Consider the following 23431-nt stretch of genomic DNA (forward strand, 5'->3'; position numbering starts at 1 on the left):
ATCATTTCATATGTACATTTTGCTTTATTAAAATTATGGGACTTAATATAACAGGAGAAATAATTACATGATTTCACATCCAAAAGCCACACAAGTGTGAAGGCGCAAATATTCCTTGTTATCAATAAAAATAAAAAAGTTTCATGGTCTGTAAGTCCTTAATTGCATAAAATATTATATTTAGCATCATTTACAGCCAGTACACTTACATAAACTAATTATTATTTCATTATTTTGACATTCTGCTAAAGAAATAAACTAAATAAATATGGACGGACACTTGAATATGATGAAAATTAAATTGAACCTTTCATGGGGAAAATGCAAGCCGATAGTTCCTCTTTCATAAACTACTGAAAATTACTGATTTTAACAAATTTTAAAGTTTTTAAAGTAAAACCCAAAAATCTTACTAAGTGCCATTATTGAAAGGGTCTTTTTTTTAACTACAGCACCCTTAGACAACAAAAGATTGTATCCTGTTCAACCACACCATATAAATAAGGACAACCGCAGAAAATATGTGCACACAAAGTAAATGTTCTAACCAATGATAAACGTCTTTTGGTATGCAGTTTTTAGAAACAATATTAACATCTGGTAATGAGAACTGCCACCATGTTGTTTTCCATATGTTATCTTCATGACATAGGAAGCCTGTAAACATAAGGTATAAAAAAAATTTAAAGATGTACAGTGCACTCTAAGTACCACCTTCATATTCTTCATCAAGTAATAGGATTAAAATACTGTACCACTTTTTAAATGTATCAAGTAAGATGTAAAACTGCAACAATTCATAATCAGACCCAGCTGATAAGAAAATAATGCATCCAAGTGGATCCACTTTAAAAAAATGATAGAATTCCAATGACTTAATTCCCCTTGTATGTTCAAACCAATGATATGTCCAGTACTTCATTAACTCCTTCAAAAATACCTTTAAAACATAAAATTAACTTCATCCTAACTAGAGACATATATAGACCCTTATCTAACAAACTGCTAAGCTTTGGTTATATAAAGTGCAGTCCAATAATGTGCCATCATCTCATTCAAATCATCTACCATTTTGGCAGCTCATTGCTATCTTCGAAATAATTCTCTTTTAGATTCATTCAAGGCTTTCTGTTGGTATGCAAATTGATAACAACTCCAAAAGTCTTCCAGAACAATTTATAATGTGCTTCACAATTCCTAGATAACTGGCAATGAAGCTTAATGAAGTATAGCAATTCATTTTTGTGTTACAACACATCCAACATCTGGCTCTGCTTTTTGCCTTTACTTTCACACCTTCTGTTGTATAAAATTTTCAAGCTTTATTATAATACAGGCAGTACATTCCATCACCCTCATAGCAACCTCAGAAGTGAACCTGTCATTTGGGATCTGTGGGAAAGGAAGCAAATCGGGGTATCTCGTCTTTAAACTATCGACACCATAAGCTTCCAGCGTATGAACATCATTCGTCAGTCCTTCAAGTTGCTGACTATATTCCTCTATTTTCTGTGCCAGTGCAGTTGGTTTTACATCTTTATCAGACTTTCCCCTCACAGCATAGTCAGCCGCAATCAAGGCTAACTTGGTAGAAAGGAAACACTTGAAGCACACCCATTCATTGGCATTCTTATGAAGGTCGTTCCTGGCAGCTGAAAAATTTGCTCTGGCTTGTCTCAACCATCTCCGTGCTTCAACTGGATTCCCAACAGACTTGAATGTGGGAGGAACAAAGAACCTTTGAGAGTAAGGCTGACCAGCTGAAGGGGGGCATTTTTCTTTATTTTGTTGTTGCCTTTCAGATTTATGGCTTGTTGCTTCTTGATTCCACGAAGTATAAAATCTTTGAAAAGAGTACTTATCTGATTGAAATCGAGATGCAGGTGTTGAAAATGGTCGTCTCGAGGCTCTGTCTGCATTTTGATCTAGAAAAGCCTGTTTTTCTAATCTGCTGATTTCATTCTGCAAATGTTTAAACACTTCATTAGCAATATCATGATTCTCTGGATTTTTGTCAGGGTGCCACTTCAAATACAACCGTCTAATAATCTTTTTTCGTTCTGATTCTGGAAGCTTCCAAGCTTGCTCCACCACTGATGTCACTTCTTTTAAGATTTCTGGTAAAGAGTTAACTTTCAGCTTTTTGGCGGAATGATGTTTTGAGGATGAAGTCTTGTGGCCTTCTCTACCAGAGAAAAGGGGAGGAATGCTTCTCAGACCAGAGACGAGGAATTCTGTGGGGCTGGTTGGTGTGGAAGGAGTACTATCTCTGCTTTGAGAGCTCTCATCAGGCCTTGAAAACTTATACAAATCAAGAGAGCTGACTATTTTATATTCACTATAACCAATATCAATCTGATATATCTTTCCGAGAAAACTAGAGTTGTCAGCATCTTCTCTTTCAACCTCTTGCACAATGATTGCATATGTGTATGTTGGCTGATATGAGCCATAAATATCACCACCTTCAGCATCTACGAGGTACCCAACATATTCTCCTGGATAGAAAACATTCATGGGATCCATAAGCAGAGTGTAATGAATTTCTGCAGGTATTGGTGTGCCAGGCATTGGAAGTTCCAGTTTTGATGGCTCTGAAGAGTCGTATTTCACTCCTAAACTATCAAGTTTCTCACTGATCCTATAAATATCATTGCATCCCAGCATAGCAATTAAATATGAAGTGTCAGATATCAAGTTGTCAGTTGCTGATTTAAGTGTCATTGCTAAGGCTAACAGGAAATTAATGTCTTTACTGTCTGAATGTTGAATGTACAGCAGGATGACTGCATTACCAAATCTCTTCAGAAAAGCAAAAGTTTCACTTCTGCTGTGGGGAATGGGATTAAAACCTTTAACTCTTAAAGTTGTTTGAAGCTTTTCAAAACAGGACACTTTTAATCCTTCTCTTAGAGCTTTGCAAAGTCTTATGGCTTTTTCCTCATTGGCTAGGAAAGCATTATCATTTTCATGTTTCATAATCCTAATCAGTCCTGTGATGAACTGTTCAGAAGACAAGAGTAACTGTAATCTTCCCTGAAGAGAACACAATGCTCCAAACTGACAAACTTTGGGTGTTTCTTCATCTAGCTGTTCTTCCAGTATACTGCTCAGTAGACGAGGTCTAAGTTTTTGAGGAAAGAGCATTATTAACTTAGTATGAAATCCGTGGTCTTTCCCTAAGTAGCACTGGCTAAGATCCACCAACATTTGCACACCAATATTCCCCTGAATCCTACTTTTATAATGGGGTGCATCATCAAAGACCAAGATACTTGACTTTACCAACCTGCCATCCTGGCTAGGAAGGTACAGTGCAAGGTCTCGGACATTCTCAAGATCACTCCTCACTTTGACTGAGTCATTCTGTAGACTCTTGAAGAGACCAGAAACTACTCTCTTAACTGTACGCATTTCATTAGGATCCAATTGTTTTCCTTCAGAGTTTTTGAATATGCGGCTCAACACTTCAACATATTGCTTAGTTGAAATAATATCTTCAGTACCCAAATGTTTGAACAACTGATGAAATGTACCAAGCTCTAAAGGTAGCTTGTACAAATAAGGTTTAAAATCAGATTCATATTCCAGGTTTATCACTACCTCCTCAGGTTTCAGAAGTTTCCAGCCATCTTCTACCATCACAAAAGCAATCCCTCGTAATTGAAAACGAAACTCCCCTTTCTCTGCACTGAGAAATTCATATATGCTCCTTAAGACTTTTGCTCTCGTTTTCACCATTTCTTCATCCAAAGTTGTTATGCTGCATATATTTCTGCAGTTATTAATGACTTTATCAAGAGGGGGATCTAGGTTAACATTAAGCATATTTAAAACTTGTTCAAGCTGTTCTTGTGGGCCAAGGTCACTACCTTCTTGTTCTTTGATATTCAAAGGTGTGGCTTTCTCTGGAAGAATAGGGCATGATGTCCATAACAGCTGGAGAACATCACATTGCTTAAATTTCGGATTTACTTGTGCTCCATTGAACCTTATAAGAGGAAGTGTTCCGTTTACCTCTTGATATTGAGGATGAAATCTAATGTATTCAGCAGGGGCCCGCTCAGGACACAAGAATGGTATTAAAGACAGTTCTTTCAGAAAATTTCCAGGTAACAAATCTGTTCGTTCTTGGAATATATGATGGAGAAGGATATCAACTGTATTTTGTAATGTTTCTTTGGACCAGTTTTCTGTATTAGCTCTCATGCTGATTTCCTTAGCAAACTGTAACAACTGCTGCTGAGAAAGTATATATTTTAGTCCAATATTTCTTAAGAATTCCACCCAGGATGTCATAAATGCAGGCTGGTTTTTAGGTTTTATAAGTTGTTCCAATTTTTTAAAGAAGTCCTTAGGGATAAACAATTTTTCAGGCAGCATAACTTCAAAAACTCTCACCATTCTATCATAGAAGTGTTTTGCTTGCTTTAGTCGACCATTAGCATCATGGATGATCAGTAAACTTTCTAGTTTTTCAAAAAGTTGTTCCTTAATTTCTGATACTTCCTCCATACTTGATAATCTATTCTTAAGGTAGATTAAGTGTTCTAATTTTGCATCATAAGAGAGATTTTCAATTTTTGGTAAGAGGTGTTTCAAATATACCTCAAGATCATCAACAGGCACACAACCAAGCACCTCATATAATTCTTTTAAATGTATTTTTTCTCCAAGAAATGCAGAAGAAGATGATTGTGTCCATTTTTCCACTTCAGCTGAGGGTATACTTTTTGTTAGGACAAAGCAGGTTCCAAATTTGGCAATGCTCATATAGCGGCCACTGATGGATTTGTAGCATGGAAGTGACTTTAAAATTTTTATGTCATCTGGAGACATCAAGTGATTCAAATTGCAGTTGAAATACATCAAAAGTGCTTCAAAGTCACTTTCTACTAGTTTTTCAGTTCTAAATGTTGAAGTTTGCACCATGTAATGTACAGCCTTCAAAATGCTTGTGGGGCTTTCTATGTTTGCTGTGTGACATGACAACAGAGGAACAAACGCATTGTCTTTGGAGCAAATTTTGTTCAAAGCAAGCTGAATACAGCCAGCTTTCATCAGAGCATGAAAAACTTTATCACTCTGGGCATTTGGAAAAACAGCAATGTGCATAAGGCTTAGAGGAAGCAGGACATCACCTTCAGGAACCACAAGCTGATTGGCTGAAACAGTAAACTTTGTTCCTGGAAGCAATGCCCAGTCTTTTAGGGTATCGACAACAACATCAAATGTTGGTTTTGTTTCTTCCTGATCTTCTTTTATACCTACAGATTCACTGATAAAATGCCATGCATTCTTAAGCCAAGATTCACTTGCAAAATTATCTTTCCACTTTGTACAATTTTTGGTCTTATATTCACGAGGCAACACGGAGGATAACAAGTCAGCAAAGCTGGAAATGTCAAACACTTTCGCAACTTTACAGTTCAACAAAATATTACTGTATTTCAAATATAACGTATTCATAAACAAATCTTTGCGGGATGGGATCAATTCATGGTATGTTGTTAGGAATCTGGGCCGTTTTGCATCAAAAGTTTGTAAAACATTATCCAGTGTAATGAGAAGGGGTAGTCCCTCAACTTCAATCTCATTTTCTTCTGCATCCTTAAAACAATAATCAACTAAAAGTTTTAAACTATGAAAAAGTTTTAGGTTAGTCTGTTGAAGACGACATGGCAGCTTCCCAATCATGCAATTAGTATCAGGAGAGGAGAAAGTCATTAAAAAGGATCTAACATCAGCAGGAGTCACATAATTAACAGGAATATCTGCATCGATGAGGCAATGGTAAAGATTAGCAGTTTCATCACAGTTATAAATTAAATTGAAACCAATTTCTAAAAGTAGGTGTTTCAGCCTATAGACATTCTCTGCTACTGTTTTACGTGTTGTGATATTATAATCTGCATTTTTAAGGTGTTGTAATTCATCCTGTAGTAAATTGTCAAAAAATGGTCTAGTTTTACTTGAAGTAGACATATTAATCCAAGTTATTATGACTGCAGAGTGCAAATCAGAGCCATCAATATTTGGAGCCCGTACAACAGGTAAAAGACGTTTCATTTCTTCATGAATACAACTATACAGTGCTTTCACTAGGCAATATAAATCTGGCTGTAGATCAAGCCTGTTAACTGGGAAAAATGACAAAAATTTCTTTAATGTGTCCTTTACTACATGAGTAGGTGTGTTCTGTAAAACTGACAATGTTGGGTCAGAACCAGGGAAATATCGTTTTTTTAACTGAATTAGTAATTCAACATAGGCAGGAGCTATCAATGCTGTCATTAAACTGTTATTCCAATCACTTCGAACACCAACCCCATTATCATCACGCCACAGGTTTCTTCTGGCTGAATCCAGTGCAAAGTGGCCATTCACATGAAATGGCAACCCTGTTTCCAAAGAGAGAGGCAGAAAACAGAAGGCTCTGTGGGGTTTTTTATAGTTGTGAGTAATGCAGGCAGCTACTCCACCACGTGGGAAGAGAGTAATATCTTGGTTCTTGTGAGCTGAAATAACACTCTTAGATACTTTATCCATACTTGAAAATCCTGACCTATTACAAATCAGCCATGTGGTAAGATTTCCTTCAGAGTCTTCAGTATCCATAGTATAGGTTATCTGTTGAACTGGTATGTCTTTGAGCTGCCTCTTTTTGGTAACACTATCAATTACAGATGCATGAAATTGTTTCCTTTTCAATCTATCTCCATCAGTGATTTTGCCCTTAACTGAGTACAACACATTTAGAGCTCCTGTACCTTTATCAATTTCACAAATAGAAATTTTTTCCATGTGATTAAGAAACATTAGAAGTTCTGCTCCATCTGAGCGCAGCTTGTCTAAAAGATTCTGGACCATTCTGTCTGACGACGGAACTGAAGAAATTTCTGAAACTTTTGCCATTTCTTCATTACGAAGAGGAAATCTAAACATTGTGCAATTATCTAGTTTAAAGTGGATTCCCAGGTAAAGATCAAGAACATCTGAGAACTGTGTTCTAAAATCTGCATCCAAATCTCTAAACATGCGCCCAGGACTAACAGATGTGGCTCCTGGTGCATATCTGGCATGAGGATCAAAAATACACAGGATGTCATTGCCAGAAATAAAAGAAGGGCAGTCTGTAATGTGATACACAGAATTGAATCCTATTCCATACTGTCCAGTCTTACAAGGATTTCCTTCTTTGGTACCTTTTCCAAGATTCTGAATTCCTCTAACATCATCTTCTGTAAAAGGCTGGTTGTTATACACACAAAGTGCTGGTCCTTGCAACGGGGCCCACTTGTCATCAAATATTCTATCAACTGGATGCTGTCGAGGATCAAACACAAAACAAATTTCTGTGGCCTTAGCATCATCAGCATTTTGAAGAAGTTCTTTCAACATTTCCTTTTCTGAAGGATAGGCATTAAGAATGCTCTTAATTCTGCTAGTCAATTTTTCCTTCTGCCCAAATTCTGTTCCAAGTGTTGTAAAACAGATGTTGGATGCGTATCTTTCTAAGGCTTTATGTCTCTTTGGTATTGCTCCTAGTTTCACAGCTACTTCCCTGGGTATATCAGCATGACAATATTTTACAGTGGTATCCTTTACTTTTATCCAGGGACAATCATTGTAGCATAAAGATTTAGCAGGGAGAAGCATAAAATTAGTATCTGGCAATAATATTTTGCCATAATTTTTCTCACAAAATTCTTGTTTCTTTTCTCTAATGAGATTCCATATTCCTTCACTGATTATTCGTCGGCAAAGCTGAAAATTCTCTTCTGTTATTTGTTTCTTTCCTCTTTCTTGATCAATAGATTCCAAAACTAGGGCAAAATCTTCAACCATAAATGACTGCCTCACACCCACACTTTCAAAGAGTTCACGGAAATTATTTTTATATTTGTTAGGTAACTGATAAAGGTATGGGGCCGCTTCAAAATTCAAATGAAAAGAAACTTTCTCTGAGTCAACATATGTATTTTCAACTAGAATAAAGCTGAAGGGTTTTAACTTTTCAGTAATTGATAGCTTAGTTAGTTCATTTTGCATCATTGCTTCATGAAGGTATTTGTAGCACGCATTGGTGATATTTTCCTGGTATAATGTAATTCCATCATCAACTGATTTTGCAACTTCTTTTAACTGGTTTATAACCAGATCAACTGTTGGCTTCTTTAGTAATCCCAAAAACTCTTTAACAGCTAGTGAAACTGAACCACAACCTCGGAAGGAATGGGAATTTTCATTTAGAACTGGTTGCAAAAGGCAAACTACATCTTGATATTCAGCTGTATAAAGATCAGTTGCTGCAAACATGGTTTCAGGCTGAAAACTGTTACCTTTCCACTCCAAAGAAAAGCCTGCTGGCTTTGTTAGAAAAGGAAGGAAGGGGATTGTTTGATATTTTGCAGCAAAGTCCTTTGCTCTAGGATCCCTTATTTTTAGTTTCTCATCAATAAGACTTAATAGTATACTACTTCTTAGACAAGCAGCAAGATGATCACTTTTGTTAATTTCAGCTACTGACTCTGCCCGTTCTAGCATGTCATCCCATAAAATATCATCTTTTGCCATACCCAACTGAACTAGCTTAATCAAAATAATAGGATTGAGGTAATCTTGAGTAGAACCATAAGGGAATCGTCCATCTTTAGTGTCAAATAACTTAGCAACTCGTCCTTCAGGGTGGATCAATCTTGATGGTAAAACCAAAGGATGCCCCTCCAAAGAGCAAGGAATACATGGAGTAACCCGAAGAATTCCTGAGAATTCATCAATTTTTTCATTTAGAACAAAATTCATTAAAGGATCCCTAAGACCTGCTTCAATTTCTTGAATATTTGGAAAAAACACTTCTGAAAAAAATTGTTTTTCTGAAAATGTATTTTCAAGCATTATCTGTTTGCAGCCAGCTTCTTCAAATCCTAATTTTACTGAAGAAGGAAGTTCGACAGCACAAAGGTTTTTGGACCCAGTCTTTTTGAGGTATTTCAGAAATATCTTGAAAGCTGCTGGACCCACATCTTTTCTCTGAAGTATTGCATCATCTAGAAATCTCACATTCTTCATGGAAACCCAAGTGGATCCATCAGAGAAGACTCTAGTCAAGTCTTTCCCTTTTCCGTGAGCTATATCTTCATAGAATCCTTGACAAATTACAGAAAAGTCATCATGAATTAAATCAGGGTCAGGCCAGGCTGCATAATAAGTATAATCAGTTAGCTCCCCACTAATGGTTAGGTCACGTAAGACACTGAGGGCCTGTAAGTAGGCTTTCACAATAACATGTCTCATAAATGTGGTATTCCATTGTCCTTTTGTATCTGTCTTCCAGATTTCTTTTCGATTTGAAGTAACAGCAAAGCACCCATTGATGTGAACTGGTAAGCCTGTTTTTATTCGTAAAGGTAAATAGCAAAATACTTCTCCAATGTGTGGTTTCACTGTCCACTTCTGGTCCAGGGTTTCAGACAGCAGAACTCCTACTGCCCCACAAGGAACCAGCCCTAGTCTTCTTCCACTCTCACTCAATGAAAACTTGAGAGCCTCTCCTGTATCCATGCAAGAACATAAAAGCCATGTGGTAGAATCCAAAGTTTTTTGTGGCAACTCATCTGATGGCTTTTTTGATTGGCTAGACTTAGCCATTTCAAAGAGAGCAGCTGGGTCATCATCTGGACCTCTGAACAGTGGTGACTGTAAATCAGCAATCCTTCTGAACACATGGTGAAATTCTTCAACTGTGATCTGAAGAATACAAGATGCCTTTGGTGCATCAGTGGGAAGCTTTTTATTACTGCTGCTGCAAGTCTTCATGAGCTTTGCAGCTTCTTTTAAAACACTTAAAATAGGTGCATTCAATACTTTGGAAGAACAAGATTTTTTTTTAATTATTATTGTATCTTGTGCTAAGCTAGGATCTGTTTCCTCAATCTTTAAGTACTTCAAATACATTGAGTTTACACTCTGAGTGAAAATGATAAGTCTGTGTCCACAGAGACTAAATTCATCCACAAGGGAGTAAATGTCTGCTGTATTATAGCAGGTATTGCTAACTTCACTCACTTTTGCTTCCTGCTGAGTCCTAAAAGACAGTCGGAAAAGAGTTCCATTGTAGCTATAAGGTGCTTCTACAGTCAAAGGTAACTGACACCCAAATACATCTATAAATGGTTTAAACTGATTAGGAAATTTCCTAAGTCTTTTCTGTTGTTTACTCCAATTGATTTTGATCCCAGGATTAGATTTATCCTTAATATGTTTACTGATGTGGTTTATGTTTGGATCAAACATTATCATGAATTCTCGGCTCATAATGATGGGAATGTCAGTGATATGGTACACAGAATTAAATCCAAGACCAAATTTTCCAACTTTGTCAACCTCTGCCCTTTTTAAAGACTCTCCTAACCTAGTTATGTTGACAAAATCTGAATCTGAGAATTCAGAATTATTGAATGACCACAAAGCAGGTCCATGGCAAGCTGCCATCCCTGGGTCTAGAAGATTCTCTCTTATGTCCATATTTCTTCTCATATCAATCATGAAACTGCATTCTGTTGCATTTGCATCATCAGCATTTTGAAGTAGTTCTTTAAAAATATCTGACACAGAAGGATATTCTTCCAGAATATTTTTAATTCTTACAGTAAGTGGTTCTCTTTGTCCTGACTGCTCAAATCCCATGTTTTCAGGATTGATCAGTCTTGTACTAAGGCATGGGACTTTCAGCCATTCTGCAGTTTTCATGGGTATGTCCTCATGCACCAAAATGATTGGTTCCACTGAATCTTCAAGTAAGTCATTGAGATCATCAACTTTGATGTCACAATAACAGCATTCATGAATCGGCTTCATGATAAGTTTGGAAGGATTTTTGCTATGATGTATAGGAACTGGTATATTGGGGCTTGCTGGAATTTGATTACTATATAGCCATCTGATAATATTCAACATAAGATGAAGATTTTGTTTGCTTTCTTGTTCACTGAGATCTTCATCACTTTTGAGATATATCTTTTGAATGACCATGGAAATATGATCTGATGTCAACTCTTCTATTGAACCACAGATCTTAAACAGTTGGTGAAATTTTGCCATGGTTTTAGGCACATTATGTAAATAAGGCTGAAGATCCAGATCATGGACTGGTTTTATCACAGCTTGGGCAAGAGAACAAAACTTTTTGCCAGTCCAAACCCATGGAAATTTTAAGCCCCTAAAAGATTCTTTCCCTTCATTCAAATGATCATGCATAAATCCATAAATTTCAAGTAAAATATGTTGAAATTGATAGTAGTCTTCATCACTAAATGTTTTCGAAGTATACCAATCAATAACAATTTTAAAGTGTTTTAAGACAGCACTGATGCTAGGTTTTGTGAAAATACCTAATGCTTTTTCCACATTTACATGAATAGTTTCAACAAGAGGAAGTGAGGAGCCCACTAGAATTGCATGGGCCACATCACACATATCTGGTGGTGCACAGAGATTACAGAGATCTCCTTTCCAGACCAAAGAAGCCGGATAGTTTGGAGGCCTTTCCTTGCAGGCTGGAACCCACTTTATTTTCTTCAATGTCATTTTTCCTTCGGAGGATTGCAAGAGTGTATGATTCTTATTTAAAACCAGTAAGAGTGTTTTGGCTTTCTTCAGAACATCCTGATCTGGACAAGAACTGACCTGTAAGGCTTCAATCTGTTTTGCCACTTGCACAATATCTTTCTCTTTAAGATTGGCTTCATTTTTTAAACCAATCTGTCTTAAAGAATGAAGAATATCTGGTGAGGTAAAAACTGAGGGAGGGAAACACATTTCTTCTTCATTGCAAAAGAGATCTTTTAGTATTTCTATATCAGGATCAAAGAGTTCACTGGCTGATACCATCTGTTCCTGTGAAATCGGAATGAATTTTAATGGCATTAACCAATCAAGCACATTTGAATTCTCATTTTTAAGAGAGGAAAGATTTTCAAGGACCCATAACATAAGGTGTGCTACCTCCTCATGTGAATAAAATGCATTTTCAAGATCTTTTAGAACAAGCTTTAAGCAGCTAGTAGTCTTTAGTTTCTCTATGTTCAACATATTTGCCAAGCGGATTGTAGCTTCATCACTACTGTCTATTACTGAAATAGAAAGTCGCAGGTTTGTTGGAAACTTGGCAGTATGGTGCAAGACCCTACAACCTTTCAATTTCGTATAAGAGGAAATTCCCTGATCAGATGAGTGGTTAATTCGTTTGAATATTGTCAATTCTTGAATTATTCTTTTCTCTTTTTCACTGATATCAGTTAAGCTAGCCAAGAACTTCCTCAGAGCATCTTTGTGTGTTGGAAGTAGTGAAGCTATTTGATTACATAATTTCTGCAATGGTATCTTCTCCATTATTTGCAAAACGGCACTTGGTAATGGCGGATGAATGTATTTTTTAATGAGTGGATGCTGTATCGAGGCATCTAATTTTTTCAGGACAATCCCTCCAAGTTTCTGTACAATATCTGCTAAAAATCCTGGAAGCTGTGCTTCAGTTTCATCATCTAAAATGACTAATGATGGAATCCTGAGTCTAATGAGTTCCACACATGTCTGACTTTCATCTAGTGTAGTTCTAGGAATAAGTGGCATCTCATCAAATAAAGTCAAATCCTCTGAAAAATGTATATAGAGATTCTTCCAAACCATCTTAAGCCATGGAACAGATGGGTGATTTCTGTCTTCACTGAATGGATACCATTGAACAATCAATTCTCTGCCAGGCCAGAATGTATTCATTACTTCTTTAATAAGACGTGCAAATCGTTCTGGATTTAAAAGCTGCAGCTGAGTACATGGTCTTCCTGTAATCATATACAGAAATGTTATAAGTACACATAACTCTATTCTCACAGATATGGCAGTACTAGAAAACTGTTTAAGAATTTTAAATAAATGCAAACATTCAGTTTAACTGGGCTAAAATGATTTCTTAAATAACAATAGGGGATTTATACAGAAATTCATAATAAACTATGAGAAAACTAATACTCTTTAGAAAGTATTTATTTGAAGTAAATACATAAAATGCATCAAATGTATTTTAAAAAGTATCCTCTAATGTTCTACAAATGGAACCAACATGAAAATCATTTTTAAGGCTTGTTTGTCCATAAATAAAAATACCACAGAAAACGTACACAAAGTTTATATAAGTATCTTTTCATTTAAGGGTAAAACTTGATAAGCAAACACAAATGAGTATCTTTTGTGTTAGTTCATGTTCCCAGGAGCCACACGGTTACACGGGTGGGGAGAAGGGTGTGATGACAGGGCATGAGCCTGAGCCTCTAGCTCAGTGACTAAAACTTCCTAAAGCTCAGGCAGCAAGGAAACCTCCAGTTTCCTTTCAACCACCAACCAGATGTGTTATTTAGGTGTCATTTAATCTTTCTGGGACTTGAACTCTCATCTGAAAGAACAGTGGGGATAGGTTCTGAGTATAAAGACAGCTTTAGGTGCATGCCAAATAATGAATGCAGCTACAGCTTTTCCAAAAACCCAATTATTTAATATTACTTCTTAAAGTGTGTTTTGCAGAGCCCTGGGATTTCCAGAAATGTTTCACAGGTAAACGAAGGGAGCAAGTGGGACCTTGCTATAAATGCAGGGGTGGTCACCCACTGAAACAATTCTACTTCTGGATATTTATAAACTAAGAGACAAGTAAGTGCTTTGTTTTGTTTTGTTTTGTTTGTGGCAAGAGAGGTTGCTGATTTTAAACCACTGGTCTAAAATGAACATTTTCTAAGTGCACTGCATGCTCCAGAGTATTTGCAATATCAGTAGGAACAACAACAACAAAAAATAACTCTACAAACCTATGGGTATGTATATGCCCACACAAGGCAATAAAAAGTAACCCAAATTAAATCGAGTAGAAACTAATATTCAATATTTGCCCTGTGTACATATGATTTAGAAGAATAATTTTAGAAAACACTATAAAAAGAGGCATACCTCAGCCCTTGGTACTTTTTTTTTTTGGTACCAGGGATCGAACTTGGGTCCTTGCACTTGCGCAGCAGGCAGTGAAACCACTGAGCTAAATCCCTGGCCCAGCCCTTGGTACTTTTGTGTAACATTATTTTTTTAACCAAGGAAGAACAATCTTATCTCAAATGCTTCTCATCAGTAAGACAACTTTACCTTCTATAAAGAAATTATATCTCACGTTACAATGAGACATTTCAAAATTATTGCCATAGAAATTTAAGCAAGGACATACTTCTCAAACTAGGAAGGTGACAATACCCAGATTCAGAATATTTTCACTTTCTATACTGTATAATTTAGGGTAATTCAAGCAGTAGTATTTTAATAATTGTAAGATCTTGTATCATCAGTGTAGCTTCTTTGGTCTATGAATCACAATATAATGCAGTTGTACAACAATGTTCTTTAAAAATGGTTACTGAATTTAACTATAACAGAATATTCAAACCACAAGTAAACCAAGGATATATTCCTAAAGATACATAAAAAGAATTAGAAATTAAAACAAAACACTCATAAAAGAATTAAATATGTACCACTTTATGTTCTAAGTCAACTGCCACATGACATGCATTCTGTAGATAATCCTACCAAATATTCTTACATGAAATTTGGCAACTTATAAAACATATACCTATCTTCAGGAAAATCATGTGATATTAATGTGTAAGTAAAATGCCACAACACACACGCACTCCACAGATAGCATGCAACTAACACACCAGTCATGCTCAATTGAAGAAAAAAACAGAAATAAAGGAGAGAGAAAAATGTAGTAAGACACAATTCTAAGTACATTAAGTAGATTCAAGCTGAAGTCCTATCTACTTTGTATGAAAGTAGAAAGAAATTTAGTGTTTAACCCTGAAGTATAAATATTAACATGAAAAAAGTCTCCATGACATGGATTAGAAAACCACTGAAGCACCTCTAATAGGATCAGTAATATCATTCTCGTAAATTTTAATAAATGATTTGTCATGGGTTTTGTGGCCTTAAAAATTACCAGCATTGTCAAAAGAGGTTAGAGACAGAAAGGTTTTATCTAAACTATTATCAAGTATGATCACTGAACTTGGAAGGAACTCTTCTATGCGCAGTTTCTGCCTTTCTGTAGATGAATTAATCTCTTCTATGCTGAAAACAATAACGGCAACACAATGAATCACTATTTGAACACTGTACTATGTTTGTTCATATGTTTATGTTTAGTGCTAACACTGAGGACAGGTTCAACATAGACAGAAATAGCAGTCTACTTAAAAATATAGTTAACCAAGAAATCTCAGTCCTGAATGCTTTAGTTAACTGAGAGTTTATCATGTTTGACTAGACAACTCCAAAGTTACATCTAACTGGCTACACAATACTGATCCAAGGTTCCAAGTCCAGGTGAGTTTTTATATTTTTCAGGCACACAAAGTGGTAATAGCAACTTTGACAGATGGTGAGTTCTAACAATGCTCCACAGTGTGGAGAGATTCCAATCTCCTTGTACATACATACAGGGTACAGTGAAGGTCCAATTAAATGGTGTACGATGGATCAGTTAAATCTCCAAAGAAACAAAAAGGAAAAGAAAGTAGAGAAAAAGAAAAGACCAAACTGGAAAAGGAGAAAAGGCAGCCTGCCTACCAGCCAGGACTCCAGCTGGCATGCCACAGACCTAGCAATGGCGCTGCAGGTAGCAGGGCTTGCGAACACCCTGATCTCAGGTGATATGGTTAAGGGGGTTCAAAACGAGCCCCAGTTACCAAGCTGCTTACCCAAATCTTGACATTAACACTACCACTGACTCTTTGCTTTAGTCTTAAGTGGAGAAACAACAATAGCTCGAGAATCACTACTGATTTACCTTCCAAAATAGAAGATATATTGACAATGCTTTAAGGAAAATGGTGCAATAGTAGCTCTGAATGATTAGGCACTTTTAACATAGGATAGAAGCCAAACCAATATTTATATAAACTATCAGTTTAACAATGGCTCCATCTCTAAACTAGTTTAATATATGTATGACCTGCTTTAAAGAAAACATTTACCATAAAAAGTTTCTATAAGGCAAATCTTGCATCTCTAAGAAAAGAACTTAGAGAAAATAATACCATAAGTTGAGTCAAAAATTTTCATTAAAAAATATGGCAGTCAGTCAAATGACAAATAAGAATTCTGAGAACAATCCGCTGAGTGTGCCTACTGAGAGTCGGGAGGCCACTTTACTGTTCCTTATGGCCAGGACAGAGAGGGCTCAGCCTCAGCACTAAGCTGAACTCCAAATGGTTCCTTGTGAAGCCACTCACTTCCTACTCCCAAATCTCAGAATTTACTCTTCTTGCTCCTTTTTAATCAACATATTTGTATATGTCGTATAACAGAGGTCCATTCCCTGACACACTTCCCCATTAAATACCACAATTTAAATTCATATTTCCACATGAGCTTTCATTTGAAACTAAATATTCTATGAAATGAGTGTTCCAAAGTCACTTAAATATGGTTTTATTCAAGTACTTTTAACAGCAAATGTCTGCATTAGTAGTTTCCTCTCTCCTTTAATAGTTTTACCACTAGAAAAACATTATTGTTATAATTTCTAGCTACACAGATAAATGAAAAAACAGGATTCAACAAACCAAATGAACAAAAATATCAGGCTTCAAATGAACACAACATTCAGTCAGTTATCCTACCTGAATATCCCCAGAGAAGTTGTTGAGCTAGAATATAATTAAATCCATTCTTAGAAATGCCAGGATTGTTGCAAAGTTTAGATAATCACTATAGAAATTATCTTAGGACAGTGTTGTCTGTAGAATCTTTACATATCATTATGTAAACAAAAAGCCATAAGCAAAACTCAGAACACAGCAGATTATATACATTTAAAATTTTAAGACATTTCAATGCAAACTAAATCCCTACTATGTAAGGGTTGGGAAGCTCAGTTCACAAAGAAAGCAAAAAAAAAAAAAAACCACATACTTTATATGTATAAATTATATTTCGTACACATAAGGTCATTTGCTATGCTACTAGTGCATTTTTCGCAGGCAATCATCACATAATATTCAGAGACTCAAGGTAAGAGCTGAGAAAGAGAAGAAATACAATTTTTTAAAAACGTTTATCTATCCAAAGTAAATGTACAATTAATTCTGAATTTATGATAAAGAAAGGGAGATTCATGGCTTGTTTATGGTAACTGTCAAATAATTACAAACTTCTAAGAATTCCTCCAAAGACATCTAACTTTCCTCTGCCTAATTCATGTATGTGGTCAGGCAAACTGCTGCAACTCACCATGATGGTTATGCATTCAGGTACGTTAGGCTCAACTTGGCAGCCGAAATAAGGACCAGAGGTTTAATCAAAGCAATTTAAGTTATTAAATTAATATCCTTCTAGTTATGTTATAGGCAGGCATTTGACAGCAGCAATACCGAGTGCTGGAGACACAGAAATGAACAACTAGATATGGTTCCAGACTTTGTCTCTGTTTATTGGAGATGGTAGTATTAGAAAATTGACGCCAAACAACTAAAGTGTAGATGTGTGAGTGCTATGGTGAGTCCAGTGCTGGGGAAGCACAAATAGGAAGAGTACCAGCCAGTGAGATGGAGGGTGCTGAAAAGGAAAACTCACGTGCACCACACCTGAGGGGGGAAGAGAACATTCCTTCCAAACATGGGAAACATCAGGGGAAACAACGAACCTCAGCAAGGAAGAAATGAGTACCTTCAAACCTTTGTATCACATTTCTCCACACCAAATATCTTCATTACCCCAGAAAATAGACCCAGACATAAAATACCTCATAGGGAATATTAAAGATTCTGGCCTTTCTCCCCTTGTACAAGGGAGACCCTTTGAGAGATTTTCCCAAAAACAAGGAAAAATAATATTTTAGAAAGATAATCCTCATGGTGCACTGTTTAACTGTAGAGGCAAGAATGAATGTAGGCAGACAACAAAGTCACGCATGCATTTGGAGGAGAGATGGCACTGGCCAGAATGAGGCGGAGGGTCGTGATGGAAGGCACAAAGAGCCTCTTCCTAAGACATGGCCCTTCTGACCAATAGCTATGGCAATGGTAGCCAAGGTATCTTTACAGTACAAGTCCTGTGTCAAACTCTTCAGAATACCACTATCTGTATACCTGAGGCAGGTACCTAAAAAATGCTATACTTTCTGAAGATTTCTACGTATGTACATGAGATATCATTATCGCTGTAGAAAACGTATAAATTATGACAAAGAGGTGTTGAAATGGACCCCAAAAACACTCTTTTCCTCCAGACCTAATTGCTGCAACCTTTACCCTGTATGTGCAAGATGCAACACAAGCTGCTTTTCCCACTTGCACCCCTCAAGATGGGCACTGCAATCTCAGTGTTTCAGAAAGTGCCTGTCACACTGAATGACAGCACTGATTTGCATCAGTATCCTCATTCTACTGGGAGCTTGTTCATGTTTATTCTCTCTATATTAATTTAATCCAACATAATGCCTGCTGCATATGGGAAATTGAAACAAATACTTATAGAAGACAAATATTTATGAAATGGAACAAAGATATGACCATATCTAATAAATATGTATGAAAATATATAAATAGGATCCTTGCACGAATCTATTAGGCATTTGGCTCACTTACATGTTCTTTATTCTACTGAGTTTCATCCAAAACCCAATTATCTACTCTTCTAACTATCCCTTTATTCACCAATTTCTGATAGTCACCCATTTACTCATGTAACTTGCTAAAGAAATAATCTAAACTTCCAAATGAAAAGCAAAAAGCAGAATTGTGGCTCCAACTCTGCAACTCATATAAGTCATTTAAGTCCTTCAATTTCTTTGAGTTTCTGTAATAGAAATGATATGGGTTCTCTTCTTTCAGAGTTGTAGAGAACAAATACTATAACAGAAGACATTGATTTGAAAAAAAAATCCTGAGTCATAGGCACAGTGGCAAGATTTGTCTTTCGCCTTTGTAGCCTTACTCCTGTCATCCTGGCCCAGACCAGCAGGTAGAAGTATCAACATGTCCAACAAACCTATCACCCAGCACTTGGCCAGACCCCAGAATACAAAAATAAAATAATGACTGCCCCTGCTGTCAAGGACTTCAAAGTTTAGCCCAGTAAGAATATGATCATAATAGAGCAGAGTGGATTAAATGGACTGTGTCCTCAGTTCTAAGAACAAGAGAGGCATGAACTTCATGCCCACATGGCAGGGGTAGGGCCAAAGGAAAAGATGTCAAAGCTTCTTGGAGAAGACTAATGAGTTGAATATGATAATTACCTAGTTGCTGCTAGGGAAACAGAGCAAAGATGGTGGCTAAGATCTTCCAGTAATCATTTCCCCACAGGCACCAATGTGAACAGCTATCTACCTACCAAACTGCCTTCACGGGAGTAAAGGGGGCCAGATGAAAGACTAGAATACTGGATTTCAGAACAATAATAATAATAATAATAATAATAATAATAATAATAGACATTGAGGAAAGGAGAAATAAGGAAGAAAGGAAGGAAAGAAGTTGCCCACATTACCTCTCCTCCAACTCCAAGCAATGCAGCATGGAGCAAGATACCTTCCACCTGGGGGAGGGAGAAGGAATTAAATCAAGACCTTACACTTAAAACCAATTATCAAGTCTGCCATGATAAGACCTAGTGCACACAGAGCCTCAAGATCCCTGCTCCCCAGTTAGTACTCGCAGTCAAGACATATGGGACCAGTGGACAGGCCAACCCTTTCCAACTTCCAGGCATAAGACAGGGAACCAAGACTCCATCCACTATAGGACAGGGCAAGAAAGCCACCAAATTGATAAACATGATACAACATATTAACAGAATGAAGGAAAATCACCATATTGGTTATCTCAACAGACACAGAAAAGATAGTATTTGGAAAGATTCAGCATCCTTTCATGATAAAAACTCTGCACAAATTAAGCATGGAATGTACCTCAACATAATAAAGACCATTTATAGTATACTAACAGCTAAAACATATCGTATTTTAAAAAGCTGAAAGCTTTTAAAAGCTTGTCTGGAACAAGACAAAGATGCCCAATGTTGTCAACTATATTCAACATAGTACTTGAAGTTCTACCCAGAGCAAAAACACACAAAAAAGCAATAAATGGAATCCAAACTAGAAAAGACTAAGTAAAATTTTCACTAGGAGACACATTACATACAAAGAATTCTAACGACTACACCAAAAACCTATTACAATTAATAAATTCAGCAGAGTTGCAGCATACAAAATCAATATACAAAAATCAATAGCACTGAAATATGCCAACATGAATTATCTAAAACAGAATTCAGAAAAGCAATCCCACTTATAATAGATACAAAATCTAGGAATAAATTTAATCAGAGATAAGTGACCTTTACAACAAAAACTATAAAACACTGATGAAAGAAATTAAAAGACACCAAAAAATAGAACTGACACCCCATGTTCATGGAAGAATTAATAGTGCTAAAGTGTCCATTAACATTTAAAGCAATCTACATATTCAATGCAATTCCTATTGAAATACCAATGACATTTTTCTGAGTTAGAAAAAAATCCTACAGTTTGTATAAACATACATACACACTAAATTGTCAAAGCCATCTTACACAAAAAGAACAAAACAGGAAGTATTACACTACCTGACTTCAAAATATAGTACAAAGCTGTGATCAAGACAGCATGGTAATGGAATAAAAACAGACACATCGGCCAATGGAACAGAATAGAGAGCCTAGAAGTAAATCCAGGCATACACAGGCAACTGATTTTTGACAAACATGTTAATAATGTGCTTTGACAACAGGACAGCCTTTTCAGTTAATGATGCTGGGAAAACTGGGCATCCAAATGAAGAAGACTGAAACTAGACCTCTATTTCTCACCAGTTATAAAAATCAATTCAAAACAGATTAAAAGACAAATGCAAGACATGAAACTACTAGAACAAAGCACAGGGAAAATGCTTCAGCACATTTGAAGGGGAAAGGATTTTTTTAACAAGACCCCAAAAGCATAGCAAGCAAAAGCAAATGCAGACAAATAGTATTTATCATGAAGTTTCTGTACACTGAAGGAATCATCAGAGAAAAGATCAATACACAGAATGGAACAAAACATCTGCAAACTCTAGGTGTCAATATCCAGAACATTTAAGAAACTATAAAAACTCAACAGAAAAAAATAGAAAACCAATTAAAAATGGGCAAAAGATCTAAACAGACACTTCTCAAGAGAAAACATACAAATGGCCAACAGGTATATGAAAAATAAAATCACTAATCATCGGGGAAATGAATATCACCTTATCCCATTAAAAATAGCTATTATTCCAAAGACAACAAGTGCTGACCAGGATGTAGAGAAAAGAAAACCCTTATACACAATTAGTGGGAATAGAAATCAAAACAGTATGAAGGTTCCTCAAAAAATAACACTAAAACTACCAGAGGATCAAGCAATCCCACTACTGGGTTTTTACTCAAAGGAAATGAAATCTGTATGTCTAAGTCATTTTACATTCCCAATATTAACTACAGCACTATTCATAATAGTCAAGCAGTAGAAAAAACCTAAATGTCCATCAACTGATAAACAGACTGAAAATGTGGTACATATTCACCATGGAACAATATTCCGTCAAAAAGAATGAAATCCAACGTTAATGGGGAGAGGATGATTAATGGGAACAAAGCTATAGGTAGAAAGGAGTAAGAATTTCTGCTATGTACAGTAGAGTAACTATAAATAATATACTGTGTATTTCAAAAAACTGGAAAAAAGGATTTTAATGTTTTCATCATAAGGAAATGATAAATGTTTGAGGAAATGGACTATTTAACCTGATTGAAGTATTATACAATGTATACACGTATCAAAACACCACAAAAGGTTGCACACACATGCATGATTTTTATGTTTTATTAGTTTTTAAAAACTAATTTGAAAAGAGTTAGAGGTTGGGGATGTAGCTCAGTGGTTCAGTGCTTGCTAGTACGCATGAAGTCCTGAGTTTGATCTCCAGCACCATCAAAAAGAAAAGAAAAGTTAACTGGGGAAAGTGGAGGATGGAAGAAAGTATTCTATACAAAAGAAACACCATATACAAAAGTACAGATATGAGAAAATGTTTATTCTGATAAGAAAGAAAAATTACTGAGTGCCTAGCCTGAAGTAGGCACTGTGCTGTATGGTAGGGGGCATACATGTTTATCAACCTTTACGTGATTGCATGACTAGTACGAAGGAACTTGAATGAGGCATCATTTCACAATCACAAATGCTCACATAGAAATTCACTATCACAGAAAGTTCACAATCATGGAAAACCATCCAGCCCTTAATAGGAAGATCTGATTTCTCCTGACAAAATCAGGATTCAGTGGAAAACCTGCAGCAGGGGTGTAACATAATCAGACAAAGAGTGAGCACTGGAGGCAGATACAGCAATTGTAAGGATATGGTTAACAACATCACAAGGAATTATAGGACTTGCACTACAACAATGACAGTAGGATAAAAGAGACCGACAGAGAAAATGTCCAGGGACAAATCAATAGAACCTGCAAACTGCGGAACACAGAAGACAAATCAAGTGTTCATTATGGACCAAGCAGGAGGGTAGTAGTATTATAGATAGATGAGCTAGGTAGAAATATTATAGGCAGTCAGATAGGGCTAAGTCCTCGAGAAGACCAGGACAAAGGTGAAACACACCACAGCTGCATATCGGCTGAAAACCAGGCCTCAAGATGGAGACAAGATGACCAGATGCACATATTTCTTCAAAGAACTGGGCTTAGTGAAGTATAGCTAGGCATCAACCACCCTGGGGGTGACCATAGATCTCTGGACCCACCACTTCCTAGGAGAATGCTTATTCTTTCCATCCATGCTTGTTATGTGACTTGCTTCCTAATTGGACCACCATTACCTAAGTGATTATACTTGTAATCTTATTGGGTGTTCATGGCTATGGCCCACATTGTACCCATGTGGGTTTCACCCTATAAAACTTCTCTGTAAAGTGGGATCCTTGGGCTACTCACTCACTCAGGACCCCTCCTGCCCCTAAGGAGCTTTCCTATCAATAAATATCTTCCTACTTTTAACCTCCATCTTTCCTAGGACTCATTCTTTGATTTCTAGAGAACAAGAATTTGGTATATCATACAGTTAACAGATTGGGAGATATAATAATTCATATTTCATATTTCCCACAACAGCAGCATCATTCTCACCAAGATCACTCAAAAGCAAAAAGGGGAGCACTGGCGCCAAGGAGCAGAGCTGCCCCCAGCACAGCTGTCCCTCAGACAATGGTCTACTATCTAGAATCTATAAAGAATTTAAAAA

The 23431-nt window shown here is 36.5% G+C and overlaps 1 protein-coding gene across 5 annotated transcripts in view; it reads right to left on the reverse strand.

Moving 5' to 3' along the window:
• The window catches only part of Sacs (sacsin molecular chaperone), a 102109-nt gene continuing 78678 nt past the window's right edge, over window positions 1–23431 (reverse strand). For 3 of the 5 annotated variants that reach the window (XM_013075869.3, XM_087199415.1, XM_013075870.3), the window contains 2 exons: window positions 16728–16754; window positions 1–12845 (listed from right to left, as the gene is read on the reverse strand). In XM_013075869.3, coding sequence (XP_012931323.2) covers window positions 1291–12845; window positions 16728–16754 — 11582 coding nt within the window. In that variant the 3' untranslated portion in view covers window positions 1–1290. The remainder of the gene's footprint in view (window positions 12846–16727; window positions 16755–23431) is intronic. The other 2 variants (XM_004854851.3, XM_087199416.1) reach the window with 1 other exon arrangement.

This window comes from Heterocephalus glaber, unplaced genomic scaffold, assembly GCF_053883595.1.
Source record: "Heterocephalus glaber isolate CG9 unplaced genomic scaffold, H.glaber_assembly_v1.0 deba00001719, whole genome shotgun sequence".
Taxonomy (NCBI): domain Eukaryota; kingdom Metazoa; phylum Chordata; class Mammalia; order Rodentia; family Bathyergidae; genus Heterocephalus; species Heterocephalus glaber.